This window comes from Vollenhovia emeryi, unplaced genomic scaffold, assembly GCF_000949405.1.
Source record: "Vollenhovia emeryi isolate VEMERY1.0 unplaced genomic scaffold, V.emery_V1.0 DF939142.1, whole genome shotgun sequence".
NCBI classification, from domain to species: domain Eukaryota; kingdom Metazoa; phylum Arthropoda; class Insecta; order Hymenoptera; family Formicidae; genus Vollenhovia; species Vollenhovia emeryi.
In genome coordinates, this window is record NW_011967224.1 from 1,531,158 (window position 1) to 1,551,395 (window position 20,238).

Genomic DNA, 20,238 nt, shown 5'->3' on the forward strand with positions numbered 1-20,238 from the left:
AACACTTTTGTTCGTTTGCACATGCGCGATATGCCCCTTTATTTTTATTAAAAAATTTGTAATCGATTGTTGTTAATTGTAGTAAGAATAAAAGTTAAAGTTATCCCTTAAGTAAGAAACTAAACAAGTCAATTTCATTAGCAGGTCTCGAGTTTACAAATTTCACTTATAAAAGTAAGGAATTTGTGCTCTCAATTGTTTTTTAAATTCCAAAAATTTATAATTCTTAAATTCGACAATACATCCAACGGTTACACAGAAACAATATGCAATTCGGATAAATAATTTTTATCCCGCTAGAAATTTATCAAAAGTTTCTTGCTCGGTTTCCAACTTAAAAACATAACAAGTTTTGTTAACATATACATTTTGCAATAAAGTGGTTACGGAAGGAAAAGTTTTATGAACGAAAATGTTGTCGCGTTATCGCGTGCTTGCGTGCATCAACTTGTTCGTTGCGTAGTTAGATTTTACCTGGTGTTGGTTCGATAGAACTTGAGACTTTTGCAAAGTAATGCAACGTGCGAGGGAATTTTATTCGTTTGACATTTAGGAAAATTAACAGCTTTCTTTTGGAAGAGTGGTTTTTAGAAACGATTATGGAATAATGATTGCACGTTACTATCGTATTCTAACATTAAGATCAATATAACATTATGCCATTAACATAAAATCAAAATATTAAGTCTCGTTGAACTTTCCATTAATATTATACAGACATATTAACAATATTGCAGTATAGTAAAGAGCAATATTTTCCATTTTTTGAGAAAAACACAATGAATATATTGTAAAAACAAAATTATGCATGCGTAACATTGAAATAAAGGATAAAGCTGAATCTTGCACGTTAACAAACTTCGTGCAAATAGCTTTTTGTATGATATAGTCATTTGGAATTCTTGATAAAGGCCTCACGATGGCAGAAAGTCTATCATGCAACGATGTGATTTGCATCGCTGCAATTTTACGATCTTCGCAGTTTATGCTAAACGATTATTGATAACATCAGAGTTAAAAGCTTCCGGAAGCTATTATTGTAGCGAAACCTTTGTGATGAACATCGCAAGCGAAATGTGCAACTAGTATAAAATGAACGATGAGCAAAGTGTCCGTATACAAGATGTCCCTGGAGCCGAATGCATTCGGTGCTGAACGATGCAATCGCTCTTTCTACGAATTCTGGATTGTCGCGTGTTCAACTACGACTAACCATTATCTACTTCGATCCCTCTCGGCATCGATAATAAAAGTGACTCCTAAGTGGGTTGCGAAATAATGTAGAAGTCGAGGGGGCGGCGGGATATCGCTACGGTGAGGGCATGTAAGTGGATCGTGCGTTTTCGTGCCTATCGGCACCTGCATATGCATCTGCACACACAAACACGCGCGCGTAGGTACGTGGGCGCTTGCAAGTGTGGGTGGTGTTAGCATCGCGACGCAAGGACGCTAGTCATTGATCACCAGGTGGCTATGACCTTCGCCAGTTGCATTGTGGTAACGTGTCCGCGTGTCGCGAACAATGTCTTCGGAGAGGGAAAGAATGAATTAATCCCGTAGGGAGAATATTTCTCGATTGCCTTCCCGACGTCAGTTCGATACGACTGGCAATTAATCTCACGTCGAAAATGCTGGCCCGAATCGTCCGTTTCAGGTTACAGCGAAAGCGATTGATTTCCGACGTCGATGAGCCGCGTAAAGGTTTTCTCGACGGTTTTCCTCGGAGATTAATGTTACATGCTCAGAAAAGTGAGTTCGTGGAAAGCAAGTTGTTGTAGATGTTCCATTATCCTCGCAAGATTTTAGTGCCACGGGAGTTGAATAATTCTCTACAAATGGATAATTCAAAGATGTAAAAAAAGCAATAGTTAATCTAATTGAAAGATCGATGAAATTTTTCTCCTTAAAATCGTGTTATAAAAATATGTATTTCTAAAGCAATGGTTAATGCCAATTTAAATCTAGGAAACTTTGCGAATAGTTTTTTAGTTTTTAGTCGCGGTTTTGTCAACGTGTACGTTCTAAGTAGAACATATTTTGACAGTTGCGTCGTATCTTTCTAAAGAAGGCTATCGATTTTGGTGATAAGGAGAAAATGGACCCTCCTGGTTTTAAGCTCAGCGTAACCTTAGCTTGAATGTGCCGAATTTGCAGAATTAACTTTAATCCTCGTGCCATGGTCGTGTTCTCACGAACGTGAGCTCACCATAAAAATCTGAAGCGAGATTGAACATGAATTTCCAAGTTTCAAGGAAGCCTAAATTTCTACATTCGCGAGATCTTTTGGATGCGTCCATTTTAAATCGCAATCAACGAGACGTACCTATATGTTTATATTGTAGAATCTTTTGTTTTTAGCTTCATTTTTGTAAGAATTTCTATTAGAGCTAAATGAAAAAGTGTACTAAATTAACATGACAAAGCATAAATTCTACAAACTCATTTCTACAAAGATCTATTATTTTTACAAATTTAATTACTCACGACAAGCGTATGAAAATGACAAAGCGAAATCAGAAATTTATGTCAACTCTGAATAACGGTATCGGACAGTTTAGATGACTGTTTAATCGGTTCGAATATCTGAACAAAACAAAAGTTTGCGATAGCTTTAATTTTGAGATGGTGACGCTTAATGTAAGTTATTAGAAAAAATTAGTTTAATGGACGTGAAATGTAAAAACACGATAATGATAAGCCAGGGAGCTTGAATTATAAATAAAATGTTGGAAAGCTTGAGTGAAACATATTCTGTGGTTTAAAAAAAATTATTTCTTAGAAGCAGAAAGGAAATACAGCTTGGTAGACGAGAAACCAATTCGATAAAGCTGTCGCCATTTTGTTGGGACCCCTAGGGCATCGCAGCCCGCACGCAACGCGTGACGCGAAAGTTTAGAGGAGCACGTGGATAGGCGCGTATGCGGCAATTCTCTCGTCACAACTCGAATTGCTCGTGTCGCAATCAGTCTCGAGTACAATCCGTCGCATGTCGCGAATTTGTGCAACAGAAAGCCGCGACGAAATGCAATGACGTAAGAGAATGATACGCAGGGCGTGTCAAATTCATCTTTATAATGTAAAACATGTTTTTTTCCGAGGTAAATTTCTGAGACACCTTTTTCTCAATAAATGAGATGCTTTTTTTTTTAATAATAAAGATTTGGTTGTCGCAATCTTTAAATCTGTAATCTGTAATTGTATAGAAATGCAACGAATCCGAGACACTCTGCAAAGACGTGGATGATGAATGATGCCGAGGAGAGATGGACAAAATTACTTGGCACAGCTTGCACCGAAGCACCGACCGTGATTAATCTTAGTAAATGAGGAACAGTTTATCGCTTGGACAAGCAAAATCACTAATGGATTCACTCATTTATTAAAAATTGTATTAAGTTTCAACAAAACTGTGTATATCAGTAGAACGGAATTTTATATGAAATAACCCAGTGATATAAGAAATTATTACAGACATGGAAAAATAGGAAAATCCCCAATAATATCGTGAAAAAATTATAAACTGATAATAAATTTTATACAGTCGTAATTATTTCAGCTTTATAATTTATTTACTAAATAATTTCAAACAAAATGGAATGTCTCGAATTTATAATGTTTCTGGACGGAGTTGCATTTTTCTGCAATACTTTTTTCTGTGTATTTCCAATACATTTTGTAATACGTGATCACTTTTAACATTTTGTGCGTTACTCGACGACAAGCAATAAACACAACAACTTCTTCGTTCATTACGTGCTTGAGTATTTTATACTTTTATTTATCCTTTTAACTTTGTAATTAGAGAATTCGTTTAAAGCACACGCTCACATCGCGGCTTGGCGTTTACTGTCGCCCTCGGTTGCAACCGACCCCTTCGTCGTTGTCGTTTTCGATGCACGATTTTTTCCCCCCTGTCTTTCAGGACTGCGACCGGTCAGCGATCTCGCGCAGATTCACACGGCAATCAGCCTATCTCACGAGGTACGTCCGGGACTCGAATGTCCCAAGAAATCGCAAAAGTATCGATCCGTTCCACGAATGATCCTCGCGACCATCGGTCACCACCGTGGACCAAGAGACGAAAAGTGCGAGTTGCCAGTCTCAATATTCGAAATCGCGATGCGCAAACGTTGGCGAACGATCCCGGGCACTCGCGGCTAACTTGACGTGGATACTGCCGATCGGTACCACTCGATGTTCTGTCATGATCCTGCGTGAGAACGTGACGCGAGGGCAGAACACGCGCTGCCCGTCCTCGGTTCGCACGGGTGGTCTCGCGGACGGGCACGGACTAGGCGCGACGTCGAATCAATTGATCGGCAGGTTCTCGCCCTTGCGAGTCCGCGGACGTAAGGGGGGCGTCTTATCACCGCTCCTTCGCATGTGCGATCTTCCTTCGCCGAGAACGTGGACGGAGTGGCGAGTGACGGAGCTACCTGCTAGGCAGAACGGGGGACACTGCGACACTGATCAGGGCGCCGTGTAACGGGAAGCCCATGAATTTCTCGAGCCCTCTCGCAACCCTCTTTTGCCCTCTCGTTCTGGCACGCGTGCGCCCCGATAGGTCGCTCTTCCTTTCTCTTCTCGCTGCTAGCTGCCACGGCGGGCAGGCCGCCAGCCAGCGGATTTACCTCTTTCTCCGCCTCGCGATTGACGTGTGCATCCGTACTTCCGGTACGCCTTCTTCCCGGCACCGCGGAAGACCCGATGCGATCTTATTCCTTGTTTCGTGCTTTCGGATTCGCGGTAAATGCGCGGATGGCCGAAATTATCGAGTATTTGGGATTCTAGAAAACCTCGCCACCGAGATTTTTTATGAATTCTAATTAGTCAGATCGAGAATACACGCTCTGGGAAAAAAAAGTCAGTTACAATCCATTTTGGGGCCCACAATTAGTAATCGAATTATTTAGATTGTTCGTAACTCTAATCTTTTACGAATTTTATCCCGCGTAACTAAAAATCACAATTAGCTGTTCTGTCTATATCCAAGATATTAAAGTAATACTAATCAATTCTCTCAATTAGTTCTGTCGATATTCAGTAACGCAAAGATAATTTTCACTTAAGTGGCAATAACCGAAATGTTAAGTTACTTAACTACATCAAAAAACGGTCAAAATTTTTCCCAGAGTAGAGTTACGAACAATCCAAATAATTCGATTACTAATGGTGGGCCCCAAAATAGGTTACAACTGTCTTTTTTTCTCAGAGCGGAAAAAAATGTTGTTAAATTAAAAAAAATTGCCTCATGTTTTTCATTCGTTAATACTGATGCCGTTTCAACCAATTTGTTTCAATTATACCGATATTGTTGATACAACATCATCTTTTTTCCCGTGTAGTTATTTTACTGAAAGAGTTAATTTTCTCATTGATGGAAAAACCCCGTGTGAAAACAGCGAGTCTATTGTTACTAAAATAAAAAATCTTCCTAGAAAGGATCTGCCTGATTCTCGCTTAATTGAGGATTGAATTTCGCAAGAACAGAATCAATTGGCATTTAAGCGGATAATCAGATAATCAATTATTCGACTACTCAAGTATGCTGCATATTCTACTATTTCGTTATGATCGATTCATTTAAATTTATAGGACGTACATTGATTGCAGGGATGTCATGTACCGCTTCGATATGTCTTGCACAGGCCATTAATTGCCGTTATTAATTAATCATTCTCGTGCTAATTAAGGCCTTCTGCCTTCCTCCGCTCGTAATTTCTCGCAAAGTCGGTTACGCAACCTAGACTGAATTAAAATGAAAAGCACCCGGTACCCGTTGCCCAATATCGAGGCAAAAGATATCAAAGATCTTCCGTGCCACGAAATAAGTTCGGAATGTCAGCTATTCGATGCTTACGTGCAATTAATTATCCTCTTACTGGCGGCTGTCTTACACTACGTTGCAGCTGCTCCCTTTTTCGATGTTGCAATTTCTCAGAACGTTGTGAAAGCTTAATGATCGCTAAACAAGCTGCTAAGAGACTATTTTCGGCATTGAATCTCTCGGAATTCAATGTTTTTATGTATTGTGACGCGTGCGACGAAAATGGCATAAATGCAGCTCCATCGAGATCTCACTGGCCGCAGTTCTCGGTAGATTGATTTAAACGAATATCTAAAATATCGCGTTTCGAGAGAATTTCCCGCGACAAATTTATGAATGTTTATGTCAATAAACGTAGGGACATTTTGCCATAACGTCGAAGCTTAGCGAAGACTATGTGGCGCTTTCGTAAAATAAAGAAAAACATAGTTCCTGCGCAGCTTTAAAGCGTACCTCCTGATAAAAAAGCGTCAGCGCTGTTACGAGCCGGGGAAATTGATTTATCGGCGTCGATATAATTATTGCAACAACACCTGAGCACATGATAAAAATCTCTGCAATGTTGCAGTATCGGTTATCAATATATCGGAAATTCGGTGGCTGTTCTGCTTTATATAAATAACTGAGAACGCGACGAGAGTTCCTCTCCCGTTAAGCTTCGTCGCGAAATGATGGTCGCGCCTGCCGATGTGCTGCCTGCAACTTGGAGGTATAGGCGTCTATAATGCACACGTTCGTTCGTAATAACGAAGGAGCACGAAGTAATGATCTAAGTTGCGACGATACCAAAGCGACACATAAATACATATGTTACGACTTCTTGGAAGCCCATGAGCTTTGCACGACTTTGTCGAGCAAATTGGATTTGCATATTACAAAGTGCGGTACACTTCAAGAGACAGTTACAACGTTAAGGGAAATAAACGCTTAATCCAATCTTAATTGTTTCATGCATGCAAGAGTAAGGTTTCGCGTCGTGTATACAGAGTAATTACACGTGTATACAGAGTGTCCTCTGGTCCCGATAAAATTCCTCGATTGACCTGAAAGTCTTTGCCTTGTCGTTAGAACGATATCTCCGGAAAATATTGGAGCTATACGAAACAATCGATCACGAACTGTGCTCAGGGAAACGCTTTTCACAAGCGTTACAATTCGTCGCCTTGTGTTACGGCTTATACGTAGCAAAATAGCAGGGTATGCGAAAGAGTACCGTTTACTGCACGATACATCAAGTACTTTAGAAATAAATTTTTCTTAACTGACATAGACTCGGTTGTCGAGTCGTGTCCATTTTTAATACGCTATATGTCTTTTCGTTCCGTTTTACTTCAATGCCACGCATCCATATCGCGAAGCAATTTAATTTTTATTTTCACATGTTGACATAAACGGAGGGAACTTTGCAACGTTATTACTTGAGCTTGACGTGTACGGATTTATTAGACGAGACGTTTTCCAATTTCGCGCTTCGCCGATAATATTAATTTCAGAGATCCCAACGGTCCTTTCTATCGCATATCTTTCTTAAACCGCAGGCTTTTTATCCTGCGGCGATCGCGTAGGTATTCGCTATGAACGTCATTTTGCGAGAGTCCCACGCTGCGGGAGATTTCCGCCTACGAGACTGCGACGCAGTCGGATTGGCGCCAGTCAGGGCTGTATTAATGTAAGGCAGTATGTTAAAAGTACACCCGTATGCAAACAACCTCCTTTCTCTACCCCGCCAGTCTTCCCCACGTACATTGCTGCTCTGCTAAATATTTGAAAGCTCACACGTCTCGTCGCATCTCTCATGCATCGCCTACACGTCACGTGCTGAATGTGAAACGAGAAGATACCGTTCTATTTTAATAAAGGCGGGAGTTATTTATTGTCTACGATAAAAAAAAAACACAAATTAATTTGCCAGGAGTGGCGAAAGTTTGTTCAACGAAACAAGTCTGCATCCGTTTAAAAGAAGAAAGGAAATACTGTTACGCAATAATTTGACAACGAAGTATCACACAAACAATTGTATGGGTTCTATTAATATTGTTACTCTCTCGTAATTGTTGCGTAATTTATTAGTTTTCAACTTTTGATTAATCAAAAGTGAAAATAATAAACTATAGCAATCAATTAAAGACGATTGCTTATTGCGTCAATTACATAATTTGTTTCTTGTAGAAGAAAATACAAAACTCGTCCCAAAGTGATCTAGGAGCATCAGGAAATTCGTTAATTTTACGAGAGTATTTCGTGCCAAAAGCACGTTTCATTTGGTTGGTATCAGCAAATGAGATTTAACTTCTCGACGAACCCTATCTTTAATTCACGAAACTAGATTGCTCCAAGTTGAGCGAAGGTATCTTTGACCCGCCGAGGAACGGTTGACGCTTTCATTTCCGGAAAGCAGTTTTACGCCAATTTCAATTAATGCGTCGGACAAATACATCGCCGTGATGCTTTTAATTTCCTGCCATCTCCCGAAATGATATCAAGATTCTCGATAGCACGAGGGAACGCCAAATTTTCTGCGCGATCGTACAATTACGAGTTTTGTTGCACAATAAAGAATTTCTTTCTTTAACTAATTCCACGTATTAATTATTGCATTGTTGCGATCTTTCGAGATTTTCTACCCGTTTCCCGCACAATTTCCAGTCTCTAACATTGCCTATTAAATTATGATATAAAAATCTTTGACTTACCTGTGCAACTTTTTCTCCCATGTTTGGTGTGTGCATTGCTCCTTGAAAATACTTCGCAGACCCATTGTCTTGTAAGGAAAACTGTAATGAAATGAAGTAGACATTAACAAAGGAGTAATATTGAAAATGACAAAAAATCTATCTCCATACAGTTTTGTTATATTTATTAATTTAATAATTCCATGTTTAATTAATTGAAAAGTAATCTTAAGTAAAGGAATGGAAACGCACGAATAACGCTCGTGCTTTTACGCATGGTAAACAACTTACTTTGTGTTTGATGGAGTCCGGTCCCATCTGACTCAGAGACGGCGACTTCCTGTCCCTGGACGTCCGCCATTTCTGCAAATCGCTTTCGGAAGCGACGCCAGGAAAGATTTTCGAATGTTTTGCGGCTACAAGAAACGAATGGCCGATGTAAGTCTCCAAAAGTCATGTTGCGCGAAAGGCGAAGTGATATCGTTGTTATCATTAATCCAAAATCTATAGGCGCGAAATACAGGCTCGATCAAATCAAATCTATACGAGTCTCAGTGAATTTTTGAAACTGACGACAGCGAGTCTAATGAGCTAAGTCACAAGACCAATCGTTTGTACTATACCGCTAATCGATATATTTAACGATTATGAAAAAAGCTGATGATGTAATAATCTAGTACGAATACTGATACGTGTACAGTAAATACGTGTCTTAAACGACATAATTCTTCCGGTTAAGTTTTCAATTCATTTACAGAGAGTATGTATACTAATCTAGTATAAATACAACGGTACAACGAAACGATCATACCACATTTAAATAAATTTTATATTATTCTTCTGCTTAACAGTGTCTTGTGATCAACTTAAACATTGTGTAAAAAAATATTTAGAGGATACGTTTGTTAGATGACGTATGCATTTAGAAATTATCTTTTTGTTTTTATATATTCCCGTTGCATACTTTGCATACTTTGAAAACAATAATGCTAGTCGAAGATCGTATTGGCGATCGCTTCGATGTCTACAAGTAGCTCGACAAACGTATAAATAACCGAGCCTATATCTCTCTAGAAGCGTTCAGAGGTGTGTTAATAAAACAAGTTAGTTAATCCGCACTAGAAGCTGCATACCTGTGAAAGAGAGATTGTTTTATCGTTCGCAAAAGTCGCACGAGACGGTTACATATCGCGTGTCGATGCGTTAATTAGATGCTATATCGGGTACTATATGTAATATATTTATATAATGGAGGGAGAGATCGTTTTGCTGATGATTTATACAATGATATATGGCGATTGTTGCTGATCGCGGCCCCGCGATTATACGCGGTTCTCATGACCGCGTCAGTACGCACGTAATGGCAAATGCCCAAATACCGTGATACTTGCATATGTGTTTGAGTAAAAGAAGCCGTGAATGCTTAATCATTCTTGTCTCGTAAGGAAAAGCGTAGGAATTTCATCCTCAATCAGCCAAATGTACTCCAGTGATATCGTCCATCCTCGCTACCTTCAAAGTGTCAGTTGATCGACGAGAGTTTTGATATCGGATCCAGATCAAACCAACGAGCATGACGGCTGAACAATTTGCATCGATGTGTGCAAACGTCGAAGCGATTCAACTGTATTTGTTCACGCTCGCACGTTTGCCACAGGTTTGCATTCGGCTCGAGAGAGCAAAATTCCATGATAAGAATAAATCAATAACTTGAATGAAAATATTTTCAAGATGCAAAACGAATACGGAATGTTTGCCCTTCTTTTGTCTAGAGAAATGATATATTACATTTCAGAAAAGGTAAAACGTGGAAACAAAAGTTTTACATAAAAACTATATGCTATTAGTTCGAAAAGTGATCCAGATTTCTTTTATGAAAAAAAATGCAGATCTCTCGCGAGACAATTTTGTTTCTTCTTTAAACTTAATGAATAAATTGTGCAACATTAATTGAAGAAATCAGATTGCTTCGTATAAAGTACAGTTGAAGACATCTAGCGACTGGACGCCCTGATGGATTTGCGAGTATAAAATGGCTGATCGAGCGAAGCTGGTGCTCGTCTGATAATCGTACGGCAGAGATGATGGTGTCAAACTCTTTTTTCAATCGGTAGAATTTAAACGTTAGTATATTGCAAGTAAAAATGGCACAGGTAGTAAGTAAGTAGTAGTAGTAACAGTATAAATTTACACTAGTATAAATGGTGAGTAGTAGAAACAGGCCTATGTAAGCTCAATCGGACACAAGTAGTACGAAGTTAGATATCTCGAAAGCTCATGATAACAAGAAAGCTGCAAGCGCTTGGTAAGTTGTAATAAAGGGGGTGCAAGCTCGCCGGTTGACTCGCGGTCGGTTAAAGGAAAACCAAAAGAGCGGGGTTGCTCCCTCCTGTTTTACCTTCGGCCAGATTATCGACTGTCGCTGGTCGTCGCTCGAGGGTGACGTGTTCGCTCCCTCGGCCCGCTACTAAAATAGTTTGCTAAGGTTTGACTTTGGATTGACAGCTCGTGAGGTGGAGAGAAATCGCCATCGAGCTGACAAAAGGGCGATAACGTAATGCATAAAATAAGGGGGGGCAAAAATCGGGGAAGCTACCATAATTTTCCGCCGCTAAGGAGAAGAAGAGTATAGTCTTCCGAAGCACAGAGACGTTCTTCATTTCGCCGGATATTTAATATAAAATGTATCCACACCCCTTCTTTCCCAAAAAAAGAAACGAAATAAAGTAAAAAAATGACAATCAAATCAGATAAGCGTTTCCTCCAATATCTATTTTATAAGTTTGGCTATACTTAGGCCTCGTTATGTAGGTATGAGACAATTCCGTCTCTAGCCGAAGCGATACAATTCATTATAGAAATTCATACAGGAGAAAAAGGGCCGGGGCTATTTATACTTGCGCGCACAAGTTATTTCTATTTTCATAAAACTTAATTAGTGCCGATTGGACGTTTTACTGTGCGCAGCGTAATGCTGGTTATTTTGGGACACACATCCCCCACAAAGAGGGTGTCTTCCCACGCGACAACTTTACTAAAAATAGACGCGCGGACTCTGGCAGGATCTGGGCATCTTTCCCCGATCCTTTGTTGCCGTCTCTGTGCCAAACTCTTTCTCGTGACTTATACTCCTTTTTCCCCAACATTCAAGAACTGCCGCCTATGTATTATCGGTGACGTTAAGAACAGTCGGACGCTCTCAGACGGAGACGGTGAACCGAACGCTTTCGCATTGTTTCCGTGCTCTAGATAAACTTCATACTCTTGGCAAAGGTGCTACCAGATCACGTAGCAACTGTCGTACGCTTATTGCATTTCAAGCGCTGACTAACGGCTGCTACAATAAAGTCATGTCTGTCAAAAAGTATCTTTGAAACCGCCGTGTATCTTTTTAGCCGCAAGCTTCGTTCTATCCCTTCGAAGTTCGTTTGGTTTTTATTTCCGGCGTAAAATTTGCCGCTCACCCCGAGAGAACAAGAGTCTACCAAGAGAACACGCGAAAACGTATTTCTAATCAAGTCAGCTTTGACGTGCATTAATGCGAGATAAATATTGAAGCCACATCGATTATTAAACATCAATAATTGATCGTAGACACTCGTAAAAAGGAATCTATTTAATTCTTTTAGGAATAAATCGTCCCCCGTTCGGCGAGAGGAGTATCTCTTCGCGTAATTTTTGTTCTCCATAATCAACGCAGGTGGCAGAGACAGAGCAAGTGGAAAAGACACTTGTCTATCAGTTTTTATCTGCAAACATGCAAGACCTCGCGCTCCTGTGAGCCACATATATCGACGTATAGTTGGCGACGTTATAGAGTGCTCTTTGCTCGCGATGTATGGCACGGAAGGCCAGATGGTCACTATCTGTCAACATCCGCGGCATGAAACATCGCATGCAACGATATTATTATTATTATTCGCGTTACCATAAATTATTATTTAACCCGCGATACATATATGTATATGGACATGCATGCACATCATATACTGCAATTATAAATGCAAGCGAAACTTTCCGTGCCAAACTGCAATCACGACATTGAAATATTTCTCCGTTTCTTCAATTGGAAATACCAAACAATCGAGATCTTTGCGGATCAAGTCATGGGCGGTGGAACGATAAAGTGAACGCTATTCAATCATATTAGCTTTCGAATGATCAAGAGTAATTGCGATATTTCCTTAACTTGTCAGGGATAGCTATTCATTTTAATTGTTCGCACAATGATCGATCAAGCCCGAAGGTTTCCATCAGCCGTGGCCTTTAGAAAAGTGAATAATTCCGCCAGCTAGGATTGAAACGCAACGCTACTAGGGGAAACGATATACATAGACATTGTCGGTCGTAAAACGAGAACACCGCTCCACAGAGAAAGCGCTAATGCCAGATGAGGCAACTCGCGACACGAAGAACGGAATAGAAATCAATCGTACGTGGCGGGGCTTATCGTGTACTTACAAACACTGCAGGTGAGACTGCGACAAGGTGCTCTCGTCGTTTCCGGTTTCACCGTCCGCTTCGAGATAGCGTCCAGACTCGCCGCGTGAGAGACACTCCGTGAAGGACCCTCCGCGGCACCACCCGAGGACGAGTTCCCGCCCTCCCAGAGCCCAGACTTTTGCGAGACCTGAAAGCACAATGCGGTGGTCGGTTAATTTTTATTTTTCGTACCACAAATATTTATTACGGAGATCCCTAATCTAATAATTATCATACACATGATTCGAAATCACTCTCACTTATGTTATATAGAATAAATCGACATTTTACTCTGTAAATTTTAACAGATAAATCTTGTTACTAATAATATAGGACATATGTATTGTGCAAGATTAAGAAATAAGTACACATTGTGTGGTTTTAACATTTCTTTTCAGGTATTTTAATAATTTTACACTTGAGAGGTCAATTAACACGAGAGCAATACGTTAAATTAACACATAAATGTGTTAAACATTTATCACAAAAATTTTAACCGGCATTTTTGTTAACAAGAAAACACAAACTTTCCAACTGTGTAGAAGAGTGAGATAGCCTATGTTTCTCTTTTACTCACGAGAATTTGACGAACTCTTGTGGCCAGTCTCTGATTACAGGGTCTCTAGTCTTGCCGATTAACCGAGCGTCGATAGCGAATCGCGGTTTCTTCTCGTGCTTGTCGCGAACGCGTATCAAGAAAAATTAACTTGCGGAGCGGCACGGGCCGCTAACCGACCCGTTCGACTGTCGCCGCGTGAATGATTTCGTACAATGAGAATAGAATGTTTTCGACCGAAGTGTTTACGGCGCTACGTCATTTCTCGGAACCAGGGCTCGGCGTACGACGCCCAAAATTCCAAGAACTTCCGCGATTGATAAACTTCAATAATCGACGAAATTTCAAACAAATGTAAAATTAATAAATGCACGATTGCACTTCCTCCCCTCCGCAATTATCTCTCACTAACATTTCGACGAGAACTCAAAGTTTCTCTCTGGTATCTAAGGAAAAAAGATTCTCTTTCCGCAATCTTACGTCGACAGCATTCTTAAAATTCGAGGAACTTGGTCGGGGCAACGTTTCGGGCACGTACGGCTGATCCTATTAGCTCGGTTCGATAGCACGACCGGCGGCGTGTCCATTACGTCCAGCCGTCGGGCGTGCTCGTGAAATTGAAACGGACAGAAGGGCTGGGTAGATAGGGGTAGGTGCGAGAGATAGTTTCGCTCTTGCACGCCGCGTGTGTACGAGAGCTCCGACATGTGTTCGGATTGTATGGTAGCAGCTCATGCATGCGCTATTAACTCGCGTATACTCGGGCCATACCGTGCGATAACCCTTTGCCCGTTCCTACGTGTCAGTCGCGTATCGCGAAACTTTGTCCCGGAATTTCGGCGGCTATCGCCGCCACGTGCATGCCGAACGCGCGTTTTGCGCTCATCGTTACGGGGACGTTTCGAGAACGCGATTTAAACGGGCGCTTCCGTCAAAACTCCGCGGACGATTTCACCGAGGTCTCTTTGTTACCGTTTTGTCCAGTGTCTTGCACCCGTATCGTCGTCAACGTTCCGTCCGACGATGTATTCATTAGTTATTTCTTTCAATAATCAAGCTTTTTAGCCGACATTAACCGGCCAGTGTTTTAATTCAGAAAATTTATCGCGACAAATATCACCTCAGCCAGGGCTTGAACCTTGGACTTCCTTTCTCTCTGAGGCATGTGTCAGTGCTCGAATTGGTGGGACGCTCGCCTAGAGAGAAGGAAAGTCCGGGTTCAAGCCCTGGCTGAGGTAATATTTTTCGCAATAAATTTTCTATATTAAAACGCTGGCCGGTTAATGTCGACTAAAAAGCTTGATTATCGTTATCTATTGCTGGCAACTTAAAGGGATTTCTAAGTTATTTGTTTCCTTTCTATTTCTTTTTCTTTTCAGCAGAGCCGGGACCAGGGTGTGGCGAACGAGGCAGAACTTGCCTCGTGTAAAAGATTTGTAGGGGCGCAAAGATGCCGATGCAAATCTTTATAACGTATACTTACCTATGTGCACGATGATTAGATATTCTAGTAAATTAATATTAATTTGTTAAATATAACTAATTAAACGATAAAATTCATAACGCTCTGACGTGTAGTCACGATTCGAAGGAATAAAGGATAGAAGGGCCAGGACAGGATGCTAGTGCCTAAATGATTTTAATATATTGCGGAAAATTTACCTGTATAACTAATTAAAATTATTTCTTTAAATTAAAATTATATGCCTCGGTGGTCAAATTGGTTGAAACGCCCGCCTAGAGTGAAGGGAGGTCCAGGTTCAAACCCTGGCTGAGGTAATATTTTTCGCAATAAATTTTCCGTGTTAAAAGCACATCGCCAGTCACATTCGATGAACTGCTCAATCATGGTTATTTATCTGCTGGCGTCAAATGATTCTTGTTAAAATTACTTTAATTATATTTTATATGCCGTAAAAAAGAAATATTTTTCGTCACTAAGGAGCGCACCGTTTTCTTTGGCCTCGGACGTGAAAACGCCGGGCTTTGCCTCTCAGTACGTTTACCGTATTAACGGCCTGAAAATTTATACACTGCTTTCCACGGACGATTGAGAACGCGGTAAATTTTTTCGCGCACCGCTTGCGTGCACGTGAAAATTAAATAAGCCCTGTCTGTTGCTGCCTCGTTCATACGTATGCATTACTAATGACGCCGCTTAATTACTGCCGGTTAACTGATCGCGCGATGCTCCGGCGGATCGCGTGTTGGCATGGCGAGTTGCTCACATCGCCGCTGGATACGCTTTTTCTACTTACATCGCTCACTCCCTCGGGACTCGCGATGGGAGCGGTGGTGCCGGGCTGTGGTATGATACTCGGGGTAATCGTCGACGTTGTTGCGCCACCGTTGTTGTTGCTGCCGCCCAACGGCGGCGGCGGTAGACCCGGCGGGGGTGTGCCGGTCCTCCCAGGGCCCCAAGATTCCATCATTGTGGGCGAGCCACATGTTAACGGGCTTTAACACATCACATAAGTTTGATTAATCCATCAAAATTCGTTAGAGTCGCGCGCAGCGCACGATCAATCATGTTTACCGTATATCTATTTTAATTTTCGTACAGTCGAGATCGAGACTGCACGGCGCAGAAATTGCTCTACGCTGTTAAGCTGAAACGCTTTAAAGGGGCTGCCTTCTTTACCGCAGGTTAGTCGCGCAAATTTAACCCCTTTTGAGACGCGTTAAAATTTCACCGGAATTACGGCGGGTCTCATTAATAGAGCAAGTGGTTCGTGAATTTTGATACCCCCGGCGCGGGGCTCGAGTCATCCCCGGCCTCGTGAAAGATTCAAGCCACGGCGATGATTATACAGATAAACAATAGCTATTACGAGAAAATCCGCGATGCAATATTTATTTCCGGAGCGCAGACCCCCGGCACGAGTCATGAAAAAAAAAAGCGAAGCAGGTGCCTTCCATTAGCCCGGCCAGGAAATTGTGGCTAGCAATGGCCGACGGTATCCAACAACCCTCTCTCTCTCTCCCCTTACGCCGGGAAATGACGTTAATCCGAAAGATGGTTCGCGCGCGTAGCTCGAGCCCGCAAATGGCCGCATCGCGGGGCGGCGAACGGCGGAGAGAAATTTATTGTATAAATCCTACGGCTATGGGGGTGGTCGATACCGCGATACGGAACGGAGGTCAGACCTCGCGAGTGAAGTGTGTCAGTGTTAGGTCAGACCTGCCAATCGATAAACAACCTGAACCTGCGGCGCGGCGCGACGCGTGCACGCACGTGCGTGCGTGCGCGAGGGCGCGCGAGCGAGCGAATGCGTGGCGTGCATGCGTCGCGGCTGCACCACGACTGCATTCGATGGCGCAGTCCGCGCGTTGGTCGCCGGTGTTGTTTCGTTAAACAATCATCCTTTACCATCGTGTCCGTATGCGCGTTATAGCGTCCGCGGACTGACAGCCCCGCCGCATCGTCCTTTGTATCGGCTTTCAATTCGCAGCCGGCGCATTTGTAACGCGATTAGATTCGATCGGAAGGGAATTACGTGGGGGAACAAAAACGCACGGCGGTACACGTTTGGTTAAGCGAATGTACAAACAGCCAGCCAATTACAGATGCCGTGCGCCGCATAATGCAACCGGCCTTCCATGCGGCGCCCGCAGAAGCCATTCGTGCGCGTCCACAACTATCCAAGTTGGCCGCTTCATTGTGCCAACTGTTTCTTCTATTTAGATAACGCGTAAATAAAAATTAAAAAGAAAACATCAGAAAGCTCGTTACGGTCTGTTAAACGGTCCCCTCGAACGTAGTGCCAATTAGAAAAAGCTTGATTGGGTAAAATTAACGGCCGGTTCAAGCGCGAACGTTTGCGTAATAACCGGCTAGGCGTTTCCACGAAATTTGCGCTAGAAATAACGACGGCACGTTGGACGACGTAATTACAAGTTGTAGAATAGCGCGGGATGTCGCGTTCTCTTAACAGCTTCACTTGACGTGTTTATCCACGATGCGGTTTGCCCGCAGTTTTGCGAGACGTCGCGAACGCGGCGCGCTTAATTACCGTCATTCGGATTTAATTAATTAATTCCGCGCTCGATGTGCCGTGGGGTTTAGCGCGGGATTAGCTCGGCGCTCGATAAAATTGGTCCCCGCCGTCTGGTCTGCTAATTGAACGCAGAAACCGGGGGAGGGTAACAAAACGTGGAAGAGTTGAGGCGAAGGCCGTTTAATTTGCTGAAAAGTTTATGCGGTCGATAGGTCACCAACGCAAGGCTGAATCCGCAGGAATCCTATAACGGCAAGATGTACGTCTACCGATCTTTTCGACGTACTTCCGTGCTGATAGTGTTAAGGACGAGAGCGTGAATGGTATCCGTTTGGAAAGCGTCCAACGGCGTTCGACAGTGGCGAATCGCTGGCGGGGCACGAAACCCTCATAAGGCAACTCGTCGATACACGAGGATAGACTCTCCTTTGTCCAAACCCTCCCGCGAGCTCTCGTTCGAAAACGTTCGCCGCTTACCGCCCTCCCGCCCCCGGGCTCCGCGATTTGTATGCATGAGCGAAGTTTGCAGTGCGAACGGGTCAAGTTCATCATTCAGGTAAATGAAGATACGGTATATCGCGTCAATGTCGCTATGATTTTAAGATTGCGAGGACAATCGGGTAAAACCTTTCATTTAAGGGATTAAAACAAGCAGTTTTAAATCAATAGCAGCTTTCAGGAAAGTGAATCCATACGGAGGACTCTCGCATTGCGTGGAAAAACCCAAGTTTAACCGGCGCTCTCTGAAGGTCAATTAGTTGATTATCATTGAAAACAGTGAATACCCATTGATTCACTGTTATACGATTTTCAGTGGTATACTTATAATTGTGAATTGGTGACCGAGGGGGAAACCGCGGACCAAAATCTTGTACACCAATGCCCACTGATGCCCACTAATGCCCAGTGGGCATTACCTTATCTTGTTATCTTATTTTATCTTATTTTATTTTTCTAATGCCCATTCTACACCTAGGGATGATCCTACTTGTGGCTCATCCGATACCCCTTCTATACCTAAAGCTAATCCTACTTGCAGCTTATCCGAGGGAGTAGTATAAAGTGTAAAAGGTTTACACTTTGGTTGGTTTCCAATCGTACCAAAGTACAACTACAGTGTACCCTTTTACACTTTATACTACTCCCTCGGATAAGCTGCAAGTAGGATTAGCTTTAGGTATAGAAGGGGTATCGGATGTGGTAAAAGTAGGATCATCCCTAGGTGTAGAACGGGCATTACGCCCCAAAAATGCCTAGTAATGCCTAGTAATGCCCAGTAATGCCGCAAATCTGTACACCACAATGCCCTCAGCGGTTACCCCCTCGTTAGCGACTGTTCACTGTTTTCAGCGATAATTCACTGATTGACTTTTAGAGAGCGGCGTCAATTATTCCAAGCGGACACAATGACATTTTTGAAGGGATCGGTCGACAGCTTCTCAAAGACGAAATTATTAGCGGCGAATAGAATTGTGGGCCACGAGAACAGTTGGTTACCGCCAGTGAGATCGATGAATCTTGCGCCGATATTTATCGCAGGTATTTCGCGTTCCGCGTGTCGCAAGGGGCTGAACTTTATCGCCGGATGCGATCAGCCGACTCGCGCGCGCGGTGGATTTATCGACGTTTACAGCATCGAGGTAACCCTGACATCGATTCCCGGCGGGCGTGTTGACAGAGTGATTTCGTAATACAAATAGATACACGTAATAGTGCTGTTTCTTTTCTCGTATGTGTATAAAATAAAGTTTAACCGTTTTCAGGCCGATCTTTAGTGAAAACGCGTTTATAAACCAATACCCGGTGCTATCTTCTAACAGTGCAAAATGCACGTGTCCGAATTTCCACGTCTAATCATGTTTTTCGATTTCTCTCTCTCTCTCTCTCTCCCTCTCCCTATTTTAAGAGCGCACCAACAGATTCAATTCGATCGAAATTAATCGAAACCGTAATTTCTTTCGCAATTCGATACACTCGGCAGGCAGACAAAAAAAGCCATTTGTGTAATTTTCTCGGGCAGAAAAATATCAGGATGCATTCATTCGTTCGCATGTCAATAATTTCCGCGCTGGTGTGTCGTTGGCGCGCCACTGACATTTTCAGCGGAAGCGGCGCGTCCGCAGTGACGATAATTTGTTTTTAAACGAGATAACCGCGCAATTACGGAAGTTTGATACTTGGTCTACATACTCGATGAAACCTGCACATTGACATTATTCCAAATTATTGACCTTTCTAGCACTTTGTGCTGAAAACGCAAATAGAGTAACGTACTTTTCTAGCCGAGCTCTTGCGAGGGGATTGCTTGCTCGAGGGTAACCTTTCCCGTCGCAATCTTATGCACATTCGTATAAAATAGAACAGGTGCCAAGAAAACTTGGTGTCAACATTCTTTTATCAAGGCGCCAAATGCACCACGACAGAGTCTTCCCGACAACCTGAATGAATCTCTTTGGCTGATTGGCGCAAATTCCAATTAAATCGTAGTGCGTTATAACAAATCTATCAATTATACAGTTCCTCTACGCTCTCGCCGTCCTGATACTCGTGCACGCTATCGCTGAATGTGTACGAGAAATTGGAGCGGAAAATTATATTCGCATGCTCGTTGTTTAAATCAGATTCGCGATGGTATAGTCACCCATCACGATTTGAAAATACATTCGGCGCGACGTTTGGTAATTGCACGCGTATTCCGATTAA

At 42.4% G+C, this 20,238-nt stretch overlaps 1 protein-coding gene across 6 annotated transcripts in view; it reads right to left on the reverse strand.

Annotated features, from left to right (window-relative positions):
* LOC105566847 (potassium voltage-gated channel subfamily H member 2) overlaps positions 1–20,238 on the reverse strand; it is a 104,579-nt gene that overhangs the window by 37,400 nt on the left and 46,941 nt on the right. For 3 of the 6 annotated variants that reach the window (XM_012021196.1, XM_012021192.1, XM_012021197.1), the window contains 5 exons: positions 15,796–15,994; positions 12,961–13,129; positions 10,898–10,966; positions 8,791–8,915; positions 8,521–8,601 (listed from right to left, as the gene is read on the reverse strand). In XM_012021196.1, coding sequence (XP_011876586.1) covers positions 8,521–8,601; positions 8,791–8,915; positions 10,898–10,966; positions 12,961–13,129; positions 15,796–15,994 — 643 coding nt within the window. The remainder of the gene's footprint in view (positions 1–8,520; positions 8,602–8,790; positions 8,916–10,897; positions 10,967–12,960; positions 13,130–15,795; positions 15,995–20,238) is intronic. The other 3 variants (XM_012021194.1, XM_012021193.1, XM_012021191.1) reach the window with 2 other exon arrangements.